Genomic DNA, 21371 nt, shown 5'->3' with positions numbered 1-21371 from the left:
CCTGAGCCTACAGCAAAACATAATTTTCTCTAGAGAGGGAGTGATGTCTACTGGTAAAACTCAAGGGGGGATCATTGTATTTAAAGAGACGCACACGGGGGATCACGTGATGCACAAACCCGAGCAGACGTGAACTCATCGGCTCCCTGCAGGATTGCTATAAACTTTATTTTTTAAACAAATTTCTACCAGTGGAGGGGTCCGTCGGGTGCACGATAGATTTATAATGTCACTGGATGCATTTTTTGCGCACCCTGGACCGTACAAGAAAAAGAAACACGAACGGAAAAAGGGAGCTAAAGCTAATGCTACGAAGGCTAACTCGAACGATGAGCTGGAAACGGAGGACGAAGCAGTGTACGGGTCTGACTCCGCCAACAACGAAGAGTTAAGTGATGGACGAGACAAGCTTATAGTGAATTGTGTTACTGCAAACATAGAGAAGATGCTGGACAGCAAACTGGTTAACATAATTAAACCAGTTAGCGAACTCTCGGAGAAACTCGACAGCTTAATACAGAGGATGGGAACGGCCGAACAGCGCATCTCGGACCTCGAGGACAAGTCGGCGGCAACAGCACCCCGGGTAAAAGCTCTGGAAGGCGAACTGCAGAAGGCATTAGATCGGCTGGAAAACTTCGAAAACCAAAGTCGACGTCAGAACCTGAGAATTGTTGGACTTAACGAAGGTACGGAGGGCCGCACACCGGTCGAGTTTTTTGAAAAGTGGATACCAGATGTGTTGGACATGCAAGCCGACCGTATTAAACTTGATCGAGCCCACCGCACGGGCCCACCGACAAGATTTTCTGGTAAAGAGGGGCCAAGAGCCGTCCTGGTGAGGCTGCATGATTACACCGACAAACAGAAAATCCTGCAAGCAGCCAGAAACCGAGGCACGCTAAACATCAAGGACAGCAACGTATCATTCTACCAGGATTTTTCTATGGAGGTTGTGAGAAGGAGGAAGGAGTCCGCCAATGCTCGTAAACAGCTGAGAGAAGCCGGGATAAGATATTCGTTTCTGTACCCCGCTGTCATCAAAGTTTTCCATCCCAATGGTACCAGCTCCTCATTCTCCACCACAAAGGAAATAAATGATTACATCAGCAAAATGACTGCATCCAATAATATCTGATTGTCTGGTTAACCACTTTTGGACAGCTCCAGGTATGACTTAAATGCAACATAAACAATGTGCTTCATGCCTTAAGATAAGTGCTTTATGTTTCAAGGTTTTCTTTTTCTCTCTTATAATGTGATATACTGGTAATTTCATATTGCAATCCGGCAGGGGGGAGCTGTTCTTTCTTGTTGCTTCCGACCCCCTCAGCTGTGCTTTTTTTTTAAATTAACAGTACAACTAGGTACATTTATATTTTACTTTTCCTCTAAGTTTTATTCTGGAGGGAGTGTGTATTCATTATGCACTCTCTTCATGTGTTAATGTTTGTAGTGTTTCTGGGCTTGTTCGGTTTTTGCTTAGAACACATTTCTATGTTTGTTAAACTTTATTCTACATTCAGTGCTGCAGACTGGCCTCCTTCACATAAAATAGTTGAGCATAATGGTGACATACAACTCATAACAAAATTGGGTGTTAATGAATATTAAGATAAACACATGGAATATCCGGGGCTCTAATAATGTAGTAAAAAGGAAGGCTGTCCTTAATTCTCTTAAAAGAGACAAAATTCAAATAGCCTTTCTTCAAGAGACACATTTGAATGATGAAGAACACAAAAAATACCGTAGGGAATGGGTTGGCCAAATCTTCTTCTCATCACACTCAACAAACAAGAGAGGTGTGGTGATCTTATTGCACAAGAATCTTCCATTTACTGTCACAGCCTCTCTTAAAGACACTGAAGGCAGGTTTGTTCTGGTCAAAGGGGTATTACACGGTGAAAATATTGTATTAGGAAATGTTTATGCCCCCAACATCCAGGACGAAGCATTTTATGCATCCCTACTTAGCCATCTAGCTGATATGGACTGCCCCAACATCATAATTGGGGGTGATTTTAATTGCGCATTATCCCCAATGATGGACAGACTCCCCCCCCAAGCAAATACATCTAAAAATGTTAAGGCTGTCTTAAATATCAATAAGGAATTTGACCTTGTAGACATATGGAGGCATTATAACCCACTTTCAAAACAATATACATTTCACTCTCAGCCCCACCTGTCTGCTTCACGTATTGACTATATTTTTGTTTCTAGGTGTCTTCTGTATTTAGTTGAATATGCAGATATAGGCCATATTGCTCTCTCAGACCATGCTCCTGTGATCATGGCAATGCAACCTCCTAGACCCAGTGAGCGCTCATTCTCTTGGAGAATGAATGCAACCCTTCTTTTGGACGAAAAATTCATTAAATATTTGACAGACCAAACAGTCTTATTTTTAGAAATTAATGATAAAAATGGAGCTGATCCAAGAATTGTGTGGGATACGTATAAAGCTTATATGAGGGGTATGATTATATCCTATACAAGTCAAAGGAAAAAAGAGCGAGCTGCCAAACAACTGGAAATAGAAAATAAAATAAAGCAATTAGAGGAAACCTATTACACAACGAAATCCGATGCAACTCTTATTGAATTAAAATCCTCTAGGACAGCACTAAATAACCTGGTAACAAGGAAGGCAGAAAGGGATATACTATTCACTAAACAAAAATTTTTCGAATCGGCCAACAAACCAAACCGCTTGTTAGCACGCCTAGCAAGGAACGCCCCTGTCAAATCCTGTATATCAGCTATACAGGATGACAATCAACAAAGACAAACCAATAATCGTCAAATTAACGAGAGCTTCAAAAGATTTTACACTAAACTGTACAGTACTGAGACTGATAAGGAGAGACTTGGGGCAGGAAGCCTTTTAGATCACTTATGTTTCCCACAAATATCAGAGGATCAGTCTGTCCTTCTGGAGTCCCCTATATTAATATCAGAGATAGACAAAGCTATATCCACACTTCAGTCAGGGAAATGCCCTGGAGAAGACGGCTTCCCGGTTGAGTTTTTTAAAGTGATGAACGGGAAAATTAACAAACTTCTATTAAGGGTCTTTAATAAATCATTTGTCGAGTCTACACTCCCTGAATCCATGTATAGAGCTAACATAACACTAATAGCAAAGAAGAATAAGAATCCAGAGCTATGCTCCTCTTATAGACCAATTAGCCTCCTTAATGTGGATAACAAAATACTTTCTAAGATACTGGCTCTTAGGCTGGAGAAGGTCGTAAATACAATTGTGGATGCAGATCAGACAGGATTTATCAGGGATCGAAACTCCTATCATAACACTAGACGCCTACTTCATATTATTCATCATCTTGATACTAACAAAACACCGGGAGCTGTCGTTTCTATGGACGCCGAAAAGGCGTTTGATAGAATTGAATGGGAATACATGTTTGAAGTGATGAAGAGATTTGGTTTTAAATGTGGATTCCTAAAATGGATTAGACTGCTGTATAAAGCACCGACAGCCTCGGTTCTGACCAATGGTCTGTTGTCTGCTCCCTTTAAGGTGAAAAGAGGTACAGCTCAAGGAAGCCCACTGTCCCCTACTTTGTTTGCCCTGGCTATAGAGCCATTAGCGTTGGCTATTAGACAAAACCCTGATATCCAAGGAGTAACAATTGGCACCAAACAACATAAAATTTTACTGTACGCTGATGATATTCTTTTGACATTAACAAAACCCTCTCAATCATTAGGAGCATTAACTACTTGTTTAAAAGAATTTAGCCTAATATCTGGATATAAAGTCAATTTTGACAAGTCGGAAATAATGATCCTAGATAATGACATAAAAACAGAACCACCCTATATTCAGCCCTTTCGTTGGGCTCCATCTGGGTTTAATTACTTAGGAGTCAGAATCACTCCCCAGCTCAATCAGATATATTCAGAAAATATTATTCCTCTGGTTAAAAGTGTCCAAGAAATGTTAACAAGATGGAAGAGCCTCCCTATATCGTTCCTGGGCAGAATCAACCTCATCAAGATGACAGTCCTTCCAAAAATATTATATACCACATCAATGTTGTTTGTAAATTTAAATACAAATGACATTACAAATATAAACAAAGCACTATCAGACTTTATTTGGAATGGCAGGAAACCAAAGGTTAAACTAGCAAGATTACAACTTCCAAAAGAGAGAGGTGGATGGAGCCTTCCTAACATAGAATACTATGTGCTATCTATACAAGCCAGGATTATCTCTTCATGGGTGAACGAAAGCATGGACCCGCCTTGGTTAGACATAGAATCATTTATATGTAAACCTCTCTCTCCTGTGAACCTGCTGGGCAAAAGCCTGAAGGAAATTCCACACTCAGCTAAGAATAACCCTTTGATAACTAATGTATTGTGGGCTTGGAAGAAATGTATGAAAACATTCAATAATACTCATCCTCTCTCCCTATTAACAACACTGACAGATAATACAGAGCTCTCACCACAGGGAACAGGATCAAACTTTACACTTTGGCAAAAAAGCGGGTATTGTTAGAGTCCATGACCTCTTCGAGAATGGGAAATTTAAAACGTTTGAGTCATTGAAAGATCAGTATCATATATCAAATAAAGACTTTTACAAATATTTACAGGTCAGGCACTTTGTGTATACGAAGAACAAATCATTGGAAATCCCAAACGACTCACACTCACTGGATAGATTTTTTATTAATTGTAAGCAACAAAAGAACTTCATATCCAAATTCTATTCTGAGATATTAAGCTTGAGCCCGAGTAAATTGTCATGCTTAAGGACATCGTGGTGTACTTTGCTTGAATGCGTAATAGATGATGATGTGTGGGATGAGATCTTATTGCTGCCATCCAGAATTTCGATTTGCAACAGATATAAAGAACTGCAGTATAATATCTTGCACCATATCTACATCTCTCCACATATCTATAGTAAGTACAGAACGGGAACCTCACCAAATTGCCCCAAATGTAAATCTTGCATAGGGACCAGGTTGCACTGTTTGTGGGAATGCAAAAAAATCCAAACATTCTGGAAGGCAGTATGTTTAAGTGTTAGCAAAGCAATAGGTCAGCAGGTGTCAGTAAACCCACTTATGTGTCTGCTTGGGAAGATCCCTGCGTCTCTTAAAGGCAATGAAAATGTAATCCAGTCGCTTTTAATGCTAGCAAGAAAAGCTATAATGGTAAAGTGGGTTGGAGAGGACCCTCCTTCTATCTCTGTGTGGAAATCTCTGATCTCAGAGGTTGTGACTCTGGAAAAACTCGGACATTACATCAAAGGAAGGACTCATCTTTTTCTACAGGAATGGAGGAAGCCACTGGAACTTTTGGGACTCAATTATAATCTGGATTTAAATTGGTAACTCTATTTTCTTTTATTTACTCTTTTTTTTTTTTATCGCTGAACAGAGGACACGGGTTTGATTCGGATTTGAATATGAACTCACCATATAGTATGGGCAAATGCGCATTATCTCACTGTGCAGTGAATGCCACATGCTTTATTGTATGGACCAGTCTCGCAGCTCTATTGTTGTTGTTGTTGCAGCATTAATGTTTGTTCACTGTGTAATGTTTGTGTTTTTGTTTCTGTGAAAACTAAAAATGTAATAAAAAGAATATACAAAAAAAAAAAGAGACGCACACCAAAATGGAGCGCTCTGAGAGAGCTGGTTTCTACAAAGTCACAAACTTTTTTTGGTGCTTGATTCATGTTATATTTTCAATTGCTATAGTTTCAGGTAGTAAACATACATGTACTGACATCCAGTATTGTGGTAGTGTTAAAGATGCTAGAAAAGATAATCATTTAATCCTTAATCATATAATCATTTTGTTTGCTCATACGTAAATCCATATTCTTGCAAGCGCTGTCTTTTTCTTTTGTTTTGTGTAATGATGTAACCCTGTGACAAACCATATCCAGTGACAAACCTCACGCACACTGTTCGTGTAACGTGTGGTTTTGAGATGTATTGGTTTGAACTTGCAAAAAGCGAAGTAACCTTATGGTGACATCTGGTTGAGCAGTGTCTAGATTTGGGACCTTTTAGTTTAAATTCTAAAACTTCACATGTATGGTCGGAGATGTATGTTCCTGCATACTCAATGCATAATTGTAATAATGGTCTTAAATAAATATTAAACACATAGCTAAATCAATGGCGAAACACATTTATGTTAAATCATTATAAATGTAATGTATGTGACATTACATTACATTAACTTGATACATAACAGTGAAAATATAGCCCATTTATTTATTTTAGATATAAACATCTGTATCTTGTTACCGCTGGGTGGAGCAGAGATGAAACAGCATTTGTTTCAAATAACTTTAATGAAATAAAAACAATTCAAAAATATATTGAATAATGTACAATCCACTTGCTAAAATTCCAATAATAAATTGTAAATAGTAGCTAACAATGCACACATACACCTGTAATTAATTATTTAGTCTGACGCTTACTGTATTGTATTTTCTTCAGGTAAAAAAACATTTAGACAACAGGTTAAAGATGTACTGTAAGTCTGAGGTAAGCTTTGTAATGTAGCTACAAGGTGCACCCACAGGAGCCTCTTCTCTAAGCCAAGTTAGACAGCTAATAAACACATCCACAAAGACAGTCAGACAGACAATAAATTAGTTTGTTGTTAAAATGTTATTGGTTACGTAGGAGCCTATAATTAAGTCATGATTGTTGTCTCAGCCTTAATAACTTGCACACAGGTGGGACACAACTATGTTTCACAATGAAGTTGTTTTTTAACAGCAAAAGCAGCCATTCAACATCTACAAACTTCTTGTGTCATACCTACATATAATAAGGTTTATAATAAAGCAAACCGTTTGTAAATCCGTCAATATTTCATGCAGTTAAGAGTATTTTTGTGTAAGCTGATCACTCACCTTCCATCTACTACCATAGATCTAAGCACGTCAGCACCCACACAGACAGGTGATTTGTAAAGGTTCAAGACTAAGAGACAGACTGGGTATAAAAAAGCTTTGAAATGATTGATCAAAAGTCTTTCTGACTCTTGCCAACTGACTCAACGTCGCACTGAACAAAAATCCCCTTTTGGGGACTTAGTCTCTGAGAGCAAACATTTTGAATAAAGGTAGAGTTCAGGCACTTGGCTTTAAACTTTTGACATCTTATTTTTTTAACTTTTATTTTTCCTTTTATATTTTTTTACTTTACTGATTTGTATTGGAGTTTTAAAAGACTTGGAGTCTTTCGAAATCCTTCTTTTTTGATTGTGTTTCTTCACGAAGACCTGTGTTTACTCTGTAACAAAAGGGTTAACAAAAGAAGACTTTAGTTCAAAGAGTACTTGGTAAGTGCACTGACATGAATAACAATATTTACATCCAGCTCAAAGATCAGTTTGGAAACAAACACTCATGTCTAACGTAATGTATTCCTTAGAATTGTTAGAGTAATGTATTTTGCAGAAATATTCATGTTCAACAAATAGAAATGGAAGAAATAAAATCTTCAGACAGATTAACAACTTCATATAAACTTTACTGCTTGAGTTTACAAGTAGCACAGGCGCCATCTGCTGATCAACCAAGGCTACTACAAGATGAGAACATTTCACAGACATGTTCTGATCATATCTTGGCACAGTGAAAGACTGACCATCAATCATGGCTTGGATGAATCACCTCTGCTGTCACTGCAAGCAAGCACCAGCAGAAACGCAGATCAAGGTTTGTTGGTCGAAAATTTGTGTAGGAACAAACCTAAACTTGCTATGTTCATGGTGAAATAAAAAAACGTGTTTCAAGTTAGGCAGACAGACAGACAGACAGATGGAAATTGTGCATTACAGCAGCAGAATATCAAACACATTTAGATTTAGATTGCATTGTATCTCTCTGCTCTCAGGTTCATTTCTGGTGACAGATTTGGGACAATCTGTCAAAAAACTGTCCTGCCTGCACTTGAAATTAGTAGAGATCAACACATGTATTTATTTATTTATTTATAAAGCTCTTTTAAATAAACTCCCACATTCCAGGAATTCACACAGAGTTAGGACGGTATGCTTTTAGTTACCTGGAATTTGCTTCAGATGCATTTTAAGATTAACTCCTTAATAACTTTGGGTAAATTTAAAGTTTTAATTTCTGATTTGATTGATTATAGCTGTTCTTGCTTTTAACATTTTAATTACTTACTTATTACTTTTACTCTATTTTTCTTTACATATATTATATGTTCTTGCCTTTTTTTAAACTGACTGCACTTTCTGTTTTATATGCTTTCGCTTGTTTTATCTATCTTGTACTGTATCTTGGCACCGTTGCAAATGAGGGTTCTCCCTCAATGTGTTTTCCGAGGATTTAAATAATTAAATGATGATAATGATAATGATGATAAATACAAAGTAGATAAGCACTGAAAATGTACAAGTATAAAATCTAAGAATATGAATAGGCTAATAAATACACCAGCATTTAACTGAGACATTCCAACTAGTCAAAGATGTGAGAAATTAACTAAAACATTTGTAAGTCATGTTTAACTGAATTTCCAGGTTTTATGCAGTATGGATTGGCTGCATCCTTGCAGGAAATGAATTGTATTTTACCACCCACAATGCTGTGCAAAATTAATCATAAAACATAATTTCACATGATGCTTTGATGTTGGCTGTTCCTATCATTGTGAAGAAGAATTCACCAACTATTGAATTGTTCACCCACTAATATCAAAATGAATCATAAAAATCACAAAGACACCCTGCTGGAATTTTTTAGACTTCGCTTTATTGTCCCCGGCGGGAAATGCTTTTCCACTATACAATACCATACCAATTGCACCAAAAGCCCCTTTAGAATTCATTTTAAGAATTGCATTTCTCAGATAGTGAAGCCATGCATGTTAAGAATTACACAATACTGAGCTGGTAGTTCAAAAATACTGTATGGTCATGACATATAGTCAGCAGCAGCTGTATGTATCCCTGATAAGATTGAGTATTCTGATTGGGAATTGGGGACAGGACATTGATTTCTATCTTCTTTTGTCAAAATTGCATGAATTTGACCTCTTGTGACCTTTTCATTGAGGCGTTGTCATAGAGACAGAGACTGGTACTATATCAGTAGGAATCCAAAATAGCCTTTAAATGATTTGCATTTTGTCTTTGGGTCTAACTGAGTGACTAAAGCTAGATTTGTCACATGACTTATATTGGTTGATACATTTTAGCTATATTTAACTAATAGGTTTATAAATATCTGTTGTTGCACCACAACATATTTTCTTGTGGTTTTGTTGACATTGTCCCTGAGGGTTTTGATAAATGGTAAATGGACTTTAGCTTGTATAGCGCTTTTCTAGTCTTCTGAACACTCAAAGCCCATTTACACTGCACGTCACACCTGTCCATTTACACACTGATGGCAGTGGTTGCTATGTAAATTGACCATCAGGAGTAACCAATCCCATTAATATGCCCTGACGCAGCAGGGGGAGCAATTTGGGGTTAAGTGTCTTGCCCAAGGACACATCAGATGTGTTGCTCGCAGGAGCTGGGGATCGAACCCTCAACCTGCCGTTATGAGAGACAACAACTCCACAATAGCCACAATGTTTGGTCATTGAAGTTAAATGAAATATTTTCATTCTTGTATGATTCACCACATCTGCCTTTCATTCATTCAACAAGACCTGGACTCCAGATGTGATTTTCCTGAAAAAAGCGGGGTCCTGCTGTCCTGTTCTTTTCAACTGTTTGTGAGCTTATGTGTGCTGTCTGGAGGACTGTCCCGTGTGGTGTCTTGGAATTGTTTTTGGAAGTATCTGCCTCAGGACTACATATTGATATTAACCTTTAACTGATATGGAAAGTAATGTGCACTGTCTAAAATCAATCAATTAAACAATGAAATACAAATAAAAACACTGTCATTCCATTATGTGCTTTAAAACAGTGGTTCCCAACCGCTGGGTCGTGACCCAAAAGTGGGCCGCCGAAGCGTTTTTTAAACCTGTTTGTTTTGTTTTTTTGTATCTTCTGAGATACAAACTGCACAGTTTTTCATCCAAAAAAAATCTGATCAGTTTAAAAATTTCTGAAATTTGGGTCGCTTTTTTCTCATGGAGGATTTGCCACTAGGTCCTGAGGTGAGAACTGCTTTAAAATGTAAGCCCTTATTTAGATTAAATGTCTTTTGGCACAGGGTGAAAGCCTCTGCTGTTATTTTTGATCTGATATCCAACGTACAGTTGTGCTCATAAGTTTACATACCCTGGCAGAATATATGATTTGTTGGAATTTTTTCTGAGAATATTAATGACAATACAAAACCTTTTCTTTCACTCATGGTTAATGGTTGAGTGATGCCATTTATTATTCAGCAATTGTGTTTGCTCTTTTTAAATCATAATGACAACAGAAACTACCCAAATAACTCCCGCCAAATTGTACACATGTTCTTAATACCGTGTATTGCCCCCTTTGACATCAATTAGAGCGTGAAGTCTTTTGTGGTAGTTGTGGATGAGGCACATCATTGTCTCAGATGGTAAAGCTGCCCATTCTTCCTGTAAGTTCGTGGACTGTCTTGCATGAACTGCACATTTGAGAACTTCCCAAAGTGGCTCTATGATATTGAAGTCAGGAGACTGAGATGGCCACTCCAGAACCTTTACTTTTTTCTGCTGTAGCCAATGACATGTCAACTTGGCCTTGTGTTTTGTATCATTGTCATGTTGGAGCGTCCAAGTACGTCCCATGCTCAGCTTGATGATTACAAATTTTCCTCCAGTAGTGTCTGATAAAATGCTGCATATATCTTGCCATCAATTTTGACCAAGTTCCCTGTGTCTTTGTGACTTACACATCCCTAAAACATCAACAACCCACCTCTGTGTTTCACAGTATGGTGTATGGTGTACTTTTCATCATAGGCCTTGATGACACCTCTCTAAATGTAGCATTTAAGATTGTGGCCAAAAAGTTTGATTTTTGACTCATCACTCCAAATTACTTTGTTCCAGCAGTTTTGAGACTTCTCTCTGTGCTGTTTGTATTGTAAGCTGGCTGCATTGGCGGAGTAATGGCTTTCTTCTGACAACTCGACCATGCAGCACCGTTTTTTTTTTCAAGGGCCTCCTCATTGTGTATCTTGAAACAGCCACACAACTTTTTTTTTTCAGATTCCTGTATGTCAGCTGAAGTTATTTGTGGGTTTTTCTTTGCATCTTGAACAATATTCCTGGCAGTTGTGGCTGAATTTTTTGTTGGCCTACCTGGCCGTGGCTTGGTTACAACAGATTCCCACTTCCTATTTTTTGGCATTCTCAAATCCTTTTTATGTCCTTTTCCTGTTTTATAAAGTTTAATTACCTTCTCCCACAGATTTTGCTTTCCCCATGGCTCAGAATCCAGCAAAATCATTGTAGCACTGGATGAAACATGCAGGGGTCTGTCAGGAGCCCAGAAACTTACTGACTTTTTATACGCACACACTGATTACAAGCAAACAGATCACAGATGAGACATGTTACCTTTAGTAGCCATTTAGACCCATGTGTGTCAACTTGTGTGTGTTATCTGGCCTCCAGGGTCTGTAAACTTTTTATCTGGGTAATTTAGGTAGTTTCTATTGCCATTTCGATTTTAAAAGAGCTAACACAATTGTTTGATAATAAATGGTTTCATCCAATCACAAGTGTTACTGGGGTGTATCGAAATATCACTAATGGGGGAAAAAAACATTTTCAACACTGTATTTAATTTAGTCCTTGCCTGCCAAAGATATGACCAATCTCATATGACTGATCCAGTATTACTATTTCCACCAATGGCTCAGACACAAAAGACAGATATTTTTCATTTGTTGGTTTGGAAACAGGCAGATTTACATTTTTGTCAGACTGGAGGATATCCAAGCAGATTTCAGGTTCACTTTATTTTATGAAAACAGGCAGGGGGGAAAAGCCTGAAGCCATTAACTCTTCTGTTCCTGCAGGAGATCTTTCTATTGGGCAGTCATATTTTTTGACAAAGTCTCTGTGTAGATGATATTTTGGTATGATAGATTTTCCTGAGTGGCAGCTGAGTCACAGTGACCAGCTCATGAAACGAATCCCCTTTTATTGAAGCCCAATTGTGAGTCTTTCTGACATATATTGAGTCAATTGAGGACCTAATGCTTCACTTTAAGGACATGTTGTTTTAATTAAAAGGAGGTTTAATACAAAATGAAATCCCACATGTATTTCATAGGGTAAGTGTGTTGGAGACTGAAGAGGTAAACTATTAAACACTGTCCAACTTACAAAGAATTATTGGCAATGTTTCATTAAGAGACCGTCATCAGGCAAACTGCTCCTGGCCAATAAATTTGCACGCCACTAAGTTTGTCTGCAAGTTAGACAGTGAAGTGCAGAAGTTTACCTTTACTTAAATCAGATCATATAAACTATGATGCATAGTGCTGGGCTTATGGTGCATAAATGTTGGGTCTGTAAATAATATAACAAAGAGTGCAATCTTGGTCTGCTCTTTTTGGAAAGTGTCTTAACATAAAATTTAAAAATAAGGTAGAATGTGTCATAAATGGTGGAAAATGTGTTTCCTTCAATTGCTCTCTGATGCCTTCTTGAATCTTTGTTCAAGAAACTATATAGGCTCAGAATCAAAACAAAACTAAAAAAGCCCAACCAGTAGGGACTGGAGACGACTCCAGAAAAGAGTCCACAGAGAAGAAGAGCTCCCGTCTGTAGGTCATAGCAGGCCAATGATGTGACAACCTTGAAAATGCTTTAGATCATCCACCCATCCAACCATTTTCTACCACTTATCAGGGGGCCGGGTCGTGGGGACAGCAGTCTCAGCAGACATTCAGAATGTTTTTGATTTTTTACAATGCAAACCAGATAAGTAAAAAGAACTTTGAGGATAGTCGTATCTTGGGTAATTTAGGTGCTACTCTACCAGTCTCACGTTTTGTTGTTGTCATTACAAAATGTGTCTTGTAATTCCTTGTTTGATATGGATCTTGACAGCAGATGTGGCTTCTCACATGATCTTTGCTGTAAGTGCAAACAGCAGAAATGCCACAACACAAGCAACACAAAGAGCAATTTCACCAACTGCCTGTTGCTCAGCCTGAGGGTCTGGACAGATAAGCCTGACAATGAGATAACCATCTCTGAGGAGCAGAGGCAGCCTGAGGCTGAGGGAAAGGTGTCAGGGCAAAGGGGAGGGTGATGACAAACAAAGCATGAGAGTGCTTCAACTATTTCTGAAATGAATACATTTTTGTGACTATAATTTACATCATTTGGCTGAGTGCATTAAATAAAAGCCAAACAGGCTCCTGGGAGCATTAGACACATTAGACCCAATTCCTTGTTAATTAATATTACAAAAGAGCAGGTAAAAGACCTTACATAAGGAAGGATGAGGATCTGTGTATTCCTCACGTTCCTGTTGTCCACACTTCCTTGCTGCTGAGGTGGACTTTGGAGCAGGCTGTACATGAATGAGACTGGTGGCTGGTTGTTGTGCCTGATCACCTCACTGTAGGTTTGGGGTGCTTCATCTGCTCGAGAGCCTGACTTCTGCTGCTCAAACAAGAGAGAAGAAGGAGAAGGACGTTGGGAAATGCATAGGGCTTAGCCTGTATTTTAAGGCCATCTCCCCACCCCCTCTTCTAGTATTAAATTAAAGGTTTTATCCATTTATAATGGTTTAATTTTAATTGACTTATTGTATTTTACTTCATTGACAGATACTATGACTGGGGTTGTTAGTATGCTGCAATCACTCTGTTTACTCTTAGTGGACACAACTGTGTGTATATGTGTGTTATTGGAAAGAAGTTGCACTTTGTCTCATGAGAGTGTTCACTGGCTCCACATGCAAGTTAATGAGATTTATCTCCATTGGACTTTCCAAAATTAAAATTTCAATAACCTTCACAAAACTGTATAACATAAAACAAGTAGCCCACAAGGTTCAAATCTCCAAGCTGTCTTATTTGTACCTAAATAGATACATTCAGAAGGTCCAGCAATCCAAAGATAAAAACAACACATTTGAGACATAATGATAAACAAAACAATGCAACAAAATCAGAGTTGGTCATTTTTGAAAACTAGCATTATTTTGAAAGTAGCATTCTCTCTGTTCTGTCTTCACCCCTCCCCTCTATGCTCGCTCAAAAGCCACACCTCTCACTTACACGCACGAGCGCCATTGGTCCAGAAACGTACCTCAGCTCATGCTTTAAGTGCGGGTTCGTGCATGCATGGGGTCGAGAACAAGCAGGGATTTTGTGATTGGCTCATCAGATTGGTACCTCGTAGCAGACATTCGTCAACATTTTTCCAGGCTTACAAATTCTACAGATGACGGATTTTCTTTGTTCCTTTTCAGAGCACATATGTTATGTCAGAACCTAAAGACAATTTTCCTGAGGTAAAGCTTGATTGAAAAAAATGACAACCAGATCATCTGCAGTACTCCTGAAATTATCTAGATATTTTCAGGAGTGCATTATGTGAAAACAGCTTTAGTCTCAGGTGATTGATGAGTAATGTAAACTCAGGTAATAAAAGGGGGTGGGTTTCCATTCATACCTAATCCACATGCAGCTGAGCACAACCCTCGAAGTGGTCTGTATGCTTACTGACATTAGAAGTTGAAATGTTCTACTGGGTCAATTTCAACATACTTTTAAATCATAATTAAGATACTTGATTGAAGTCTTCGGTACTTTGGTACACACTAAACATATGTTGAAAACAGCAGAAGTCAAAGTCTGTTTCTGATGATGATAACACATGGGATACAATCTTAGGTTTGATCACCCTGTAGTTGACTACCTTTGATTAGGGTGTTTAGTATTAAAAGGTCAAAAAATCCCTGTGACTCAGAGGTACACTAAAGATGATATGTTTCCTGCAGATAAACACTCAGATGAGCCACAAATGTTTAGAGGAAGCTCTCTGGCATCTGATATCTATAGATCTATTGCTGATAATATAATAGCTTTTTTCATTCATATTGTTTTTTATCACGAATTGGTAAATTACGTTTTTAAAAAACAATAAACATTACAAGTTTGTATTTAATAATTTAGGTCATTACTTGTTTTTACTTAAAAGATAAAGAATGCCTAAAACTTGGCTTTGTATTGACTCTTAGCTTTTGATTGGCCTATTGTTATAATAAATATCCTCCTTTCTTTTTTTCTTTTTCTTTTTTTTACCACTGCCCGATTTGGTTCTCGTGCGATCATCCAATCCTTGACAGACCAGGACAAACCAGACCCAGACCTGAAACAAACAGTGGCACGCGCGCGCGCACACGCACGCACACAGCTCCTGTATAAAAGAGAAAAACACCAACGCTGTCAAGTGATCCAAGCATGCTGGGGGAATCATGACGGAGGGCGGCGGGGAACTGGAGCGTCTGAGGTCAGTAAATGGAAAGAGACTGAAGAAGTAGCCTTTAGTTTTTTTTAAATGAGGCTGCATTATAAACGGAGAAATTTCAAGATTCAACATTGGCACGTTTTTAATTGGACTTTATATTATTCCAGAATTGGCTTGCGTCGATGACTATGTTCATAATTGGATTATGTGAACCTGAACTTGTCTAAGCCACCAGTCTTCTTCACTCGTTTCCCCCGACTGTTGTTACAGATGTTCTATGTAATGAGGATACATAAATGCGGTCTAAGATCCCTCATGTTTATAGTCTTTATATTTACCTTGACATGAAATTAAGAGTACATCTACTTCTTCAGGCACCGCTACACCCCTGAGTTTAGCGTCAGTGACTGTTAAAACGGCATATGCATTGTGATGTATACACAATGTCTCAAGTAATAATGTCAAGTATCCACAACATATACCTGATCACTGAAAAACTCAACAAACAAAAGCAACAAGCAAAATCTGTTGCTATTATTGCTGTGACTAAACCATACTGCTCATCTTAAAACAAAAGAAGAGGAGAGGTTACATCAACCTACTTAAAATAAATACAATGTATGACTTTATCAATGCTTAAAAATATGAAGTTATTTTTACATACTGTGACTTGTTTTAAACACTACTTTGATCTCGGATAATCATTTTCATTTTTTACATTTTTGACCAAATCTGCTATCCTATCCAGGAGGTGTTGCTTCCCTTGCCCTACCAGAAACTGTCGGTGCTGGCCTCCATCTTTCTGCTCTGCCGGCAACATCATGACTGCCTTCAAAGACATCTGGACTCAGGAGTTCTGGCGCTGTGTAGGGGCTGAGTTCTTTGCCATGCTCATCTTTGTTCTGCTCAGCCTGGGATCAACCATCAACTGGGGGACTGTCGAGCAGGTTCCCCGCCCCCCAGACTTGTTACTCATCTCTCTCTGCTTTGGCCTCAGCATTGCCACAATGGTGCAGTGTTTTGGCCACATCAGTGGTGCTCACATCAACCCTGCAGTGACAGCAGCTATGGTGGTGACCAGGAAGATCAGTCTGGCTAAAGCGGCCTTCTATCTGCTGGCCCAGTGTGTAGGAGCCATAGTGGGGGCTGCTATTCTCTCCGGTGTAACCCCAGCCTCTCTGCGGGGTGGCATAGGGATCACAATGGTTTGTCCTGATTTTTATTTTTATTTTTAATTGCTGACTGATCACTGCTCTTTTACAGTAATTCTGATGAATTGTAACTTCCTTATAAAAGAAGTAAACTCCATGTTTTCATTGTTGGCAGGAGGAGCAAATAAACAAAGCCTTCATTGCTTATGTAAAACTTCAAATAAAAGTCCATCCCATTCAAGCCCAGTTTCTTTTACTGGTCTGCAGTCTGCGTTGACACATGAAGGCAGCTGTCAGTTATAGGCTCCAGTGAATGTATTCAATTTTTCATTTTGTCAGTATGTACTAGCAGTATGTGATATTTTTGTATGTGCTTTTATTTTTGACCCAGGTAAATGAGAGCATCTCTTTGGGAAACGCCCTGGTTGTAGAACTCTTCATCACCTTTCAGCTGGTCTTCACTGTGTTTGCTACCTGTGACCTCAAACGTAGTGACCTGAAGGGTTCTTCTGCTTTGGCTATCGGCCTGTCTGTGTGTATTGGTCACCTGTTTGCTGTAAGTACTTGTCTAGTTGTTCATGGAAAAAAAGATGTTGGAAATAGAATTGGATCATAACCGGTAATGGCAAGAAATCAAAAGAAAGTGGATTCATCATTAACACAGATGGTGCGAAGTGCACCATCTGATACAGGTCTCAGACTCATGAACGCTCCATAGTCTAAAGGTTTCGTTTGATTGTTTATTAGAAGAAGGCTAAATAAATGAGAACATAAAAGAAAACATTCACAGATGAAGACATGTATAAGCATTTTATCTGAGCTCCTCGCAGACACATCAGATACTTTCTTTTTTCTCAACTTTGTGTAAATAGTGATTGGTTTCACTCCTTTTAAAGCATTTTAAGAATATTTCTATGACTTTGTCACTACTGACTTTATATTGATAATTTATTGAACACTCAGTGGCCTTTCTCTCCTGCGATTAAACAAAAGGAATAATGTTGGCTGTGATTTGTTCCTTTAGATTCCCTACACTGGAGCCAGTATGAACCCTGCCCGATCATTTGGCCCAGCAATGGTGACATGGAGCTGGAAGAACCACTGGGTAACTTAACTTTAATGTTATGTAACTACTCAGATTAATAATACACACAGAGCATACAGACCGTGTGTTACCATACACAGCAATGAAATGTTTCAATCCAATTTTTATGTTTTGAAAGTTCGACAGACTGCACCTGTTAGAAATACGTTTATGTATTATTTAAGAAAGAACAGCGAACAATATTTAGCTCAAGTATTTTAGTCAGAAATCAGATTTTTGTTTGAACCACGACAGAGTGACTTGCCTCTCTTCAGCCTGATGTTGTTATACATGTGTGTCTCTGTGTCTTTTTCTCGTGAGGTGTACTGGTTGGGTCCATCTCTGGGTGGGACTCTGGCTGCTGCACTGTATGAATACCTGTTCTGTCCAAACCCTGAGCTGAAGAAACGTTACAGTGATGCCTTCATCAGAACACCCTTCACCGCTCCTAAACACCGGCAGGACTCAGTCACTGCACAGGAACCCTTCTTCACCGTCATGACTGTAGAGAGAGCCGAGAGCAAGGAAGAAGTGTCGGGGGAGGTGTTGTCCTCTGTCTGTCTAGAAAGAAAACCACGGCCAACAGATGCTCTACAGTCCACTCTGAGAGAGACTGATCACAGGGAACACAAACAAATAAAAGACGATAGCTGAGCAGAAAAAACATCTTCAATCGAGAACAGCTAAATTAGAGGCCTTTTTTGGGGGGCAGATTTTTGCCAGTTGAGTAGAAAAGGTGAAAGCAGAGCTTTTAAACAGTTTTTTGAAGATCACAGTGGTCTTATTTAGAATCGCTGTATCACCTATGTTAGCCTTTATTTATCACTGACAATGACACTTTCCTCAAAGTCAATGCAGACTGTCTCAACAGTTTTACAATGTGTTAACGACAAATCAGACTTGTTTCTTAAAAAGTAGTTAGATGTATACTTAAACGTGCATTAAACTACAGATTAATTTGTAGGAGTTTAATGGAACCATTTTCTTCAATTGTTAAAGCTTTTTATGAACATACGAACGTTATAAAAACAAAGATATATTCAACAAATCTATACAAACACATTTGCCTGACACTTTGACACGTGGTATAATATATATATAGAGAGACAAAGTGATAGAGTGTGTATACACTGAATTCAATTCAAGTGAACTTGTACTAACTGAAGTGAGTTAAAAGGCTGATTCCAGAGACCACACATGTACTTTAAGAGACCACCAGCAGATGTCACTATCAGCTCAGTTCAATTGAAAAAGGCCTTGAATAGTTGTGAAACATTTGTAAACAAACATTCCGAGCAAGCAAGCGTGAAAATTCAATGTTTGAAACAAAACGTTTAAGGATTGTTAAAAAAGTAGCAAATGACAAAAAATAATCTGAAATTAGAGAAAGAGCTGTGCAAGATTGCAGCGTAATTGTGTTTATTTCTGGCAGATGTTCTGTGTCTTGCATGTCTTTGTAAACTGCTACTGGATGCATTGAATTCCCCTCGGGGTCAATAAACTATCTATCTCATAATGGCTTATGTTCAAAAGATAAAAGGAGTTACTTGGAAGGTTTCCTGGTGAACTACATGTTTTCATAAGATGTCATGAGACCACAAGATTGGATTCATTTTAAGCAAATTCCAATAGATTGCTTTCTCGTTTGGGAAGTTCAGACATGTATCCACTCCATAGGAATCCACTCTTTCCAGTCCCAGGGTATCTCACTGCACAACCAGGAAACACAAAAAAAGTAGATTGGTGACAAAAAAAAAGTGGATTTGTGACTATAAATTTCAGGCAAATGTAGTGCAGTAAAAAGGAAACATTTGTGGCACTGATCAAATTTGTTGCAATGTCTGTGCAATGTGTTTTAAATGTAACAATTTCTAGTGATGGATGACAACTCTAAATAGCTGAATTTTTGCTGTGAGCATTGGTTTGTCCTTCGCATTTTACGTGTAAATTCACTTTTGACCTGAATGCAAGGACCCCTTCTTGAGCTGAATACTGGTTTCTGGTGTGTTTGTGAGGTATAAAGTTGCGGAAAAAAGAAATATGCTAACACTAAATCAGAGTAAATTTGCTGTTAATACATTTGATACTTTGAGACTTTTTAATAGAATACTTTCTGTAAATGCTTGGCCATAAAAGTTATCTTTCATGAAACAAAATGTAAAACTCAAATGATCATGATACACCTCACATTTGGTTTAAAAAGAGGTTTGTGTTTGTGGCTGTTGCATTTCCACACAGATCATTGTCCAACATTTCAAGCTTGATTTCACTGGAACATGTTCATGATGAGCATGAACTGTATAAAGGGAATGGGAATGATGTGAATATGAATGCAGATCTTTTCAGGATAAGGTGGATACAGGATTTTAATACCAAATTTCTCCCTTGGGTTTATAAAGTATTTCTTATTCTGATTTTGAAAATCCTGCTTTTCTGTCTTTGTCCAAACAAAAGACTTATTTTGCATCTGTACAAAATTTAGTTGAACTTTAACCTTTTCCCTCAACAAATAAACACTGTAATATTGGTCATTCCATTTCCTGTCATCTGCAATCATTTTATACATGTTTGTGTTCATTGTTTTCCTAAATCACTGGCACGCTTACTAACTCTTTTCACTCTCATGTTTTACCTGATGTAGGCAAAGCATTCACACGCACACACACGCACACATACACACACCCACACACACAAAGTTGTCTCCCGCTTCTGTTTGGCTAAGCAAAGACTTTGATAGGTTGCTTTAGGCCACGCTGTATTGCATGTGTGATTAATAATGTAAATTTTTTGAATGAAGAGACAGCTTCTTTGCTTATTTACAGCAGATGCAAACAGATTGATGTTTTCAAGAAGCAGATAGAACTCCTGCTCTGTCCTTAACATCCAGCATAAAACATATATCTGCCAGACTTTTTGATAGCTTATTGGTTTCTTATTATTTATGGGGGTTTTTTTTAAATAAAGAGAAACATTGATGAGAAATAAAAACAGTTAATCAAGAAGCATTGTATCCATAACCTTGCCTGCAAATGTTCAAACCCCCAAGGATTTTCCTAGTCGCATAGGTACATGTACATACACACATATACACACACATTATGTCACATGAAGCGTTCTTCGCTCGCTGAGCAATGGTAACGGTATTAGTGAGTGATGTCATTAAAAAAAAAACACATAGTGCCCCACAAAATGTTAGTGAATATGACTCTCTCCAGTTTAGTGCATTATACCAGTCTTGAATTGTGGTAGTTGAAGTAATAATATTAATAATAATAAATTTTATTTAAGGGAGCCTTTCATGACACTTAATATAACACTTAACATAAAACATGAACACATCATGATAAAAACACACAATAAAAACATGAACACAATCAACTACATAAACACAAAATAACAACAGTGAGGCATGTGTGCGTGTCATACGGAATAGGCTGGTTGAAAAAGGTGAGTTTTGAGCTGAGATTTGAAAGTGGGGAGAGAATTGATGTCACAGATGGGTTGTTGAAGAGAGTTCCAGAGACGGGGCTGCATGGCTGAATGCGCAAGACCCCATTGACGAAAGGCAGAAAGGAGGTGTGGTGAGGAGCATGGAGGAGGCAGAACGGAGGGTCCGGGAGGGTTTGTAGTTGTAGTAGTTAGGAGAGCAGAAAGGTACGTAGAGGAGAGATTATGAAGAGCCTTGAAGGTGAGAAGAAGAATTTT

General features: G+C 38.3%; 1 protein-coding gene across 1 annotated transcript; it reads left to right on the top strand.

Moving 5' to 3' along the window:
- Positions 1-15163: 15163 nt before the first annotated feature.
- Positions 15164-18332, top strand: LOC306827664 (aquaporin-4-like). Its single transcript, XM_079349621.1, has 5 exons — positions 15164-15473; positions 16180-16636; positions 16974-17138; positions 17607-17687; positions 17988-18332. The coding sequence occupies exons 1-5, from the start codon at positions 15439-15441 to the stop codon at positions 18318-18320; spliced, it is 1071 nt and encodes a 356-aa protein (XP_079205747.1). The 5' UTR covers positions 15164-15438; the 3' UTR covers positions 18321-18332.
- The last annotated feature ends 3039 nt before the right edge of the window (positions 18333-21371 follow it).

This window comes from Symphodus melops (assembly GCF_947650265.1).
Source record: "Symphodus melops genome assembly, chromosome: 8".
In the NCBI taxonomy this organism is placed as follows: domain Eukaryota; kingdom Metazoa; phylum Chordata; class Actinopteri; order Labriformes; family Labridae; genus Symphodus; species Symphodus melops.
This window is presented reverse-complemented; position numbering and strand designations above follow the sequence as displayed.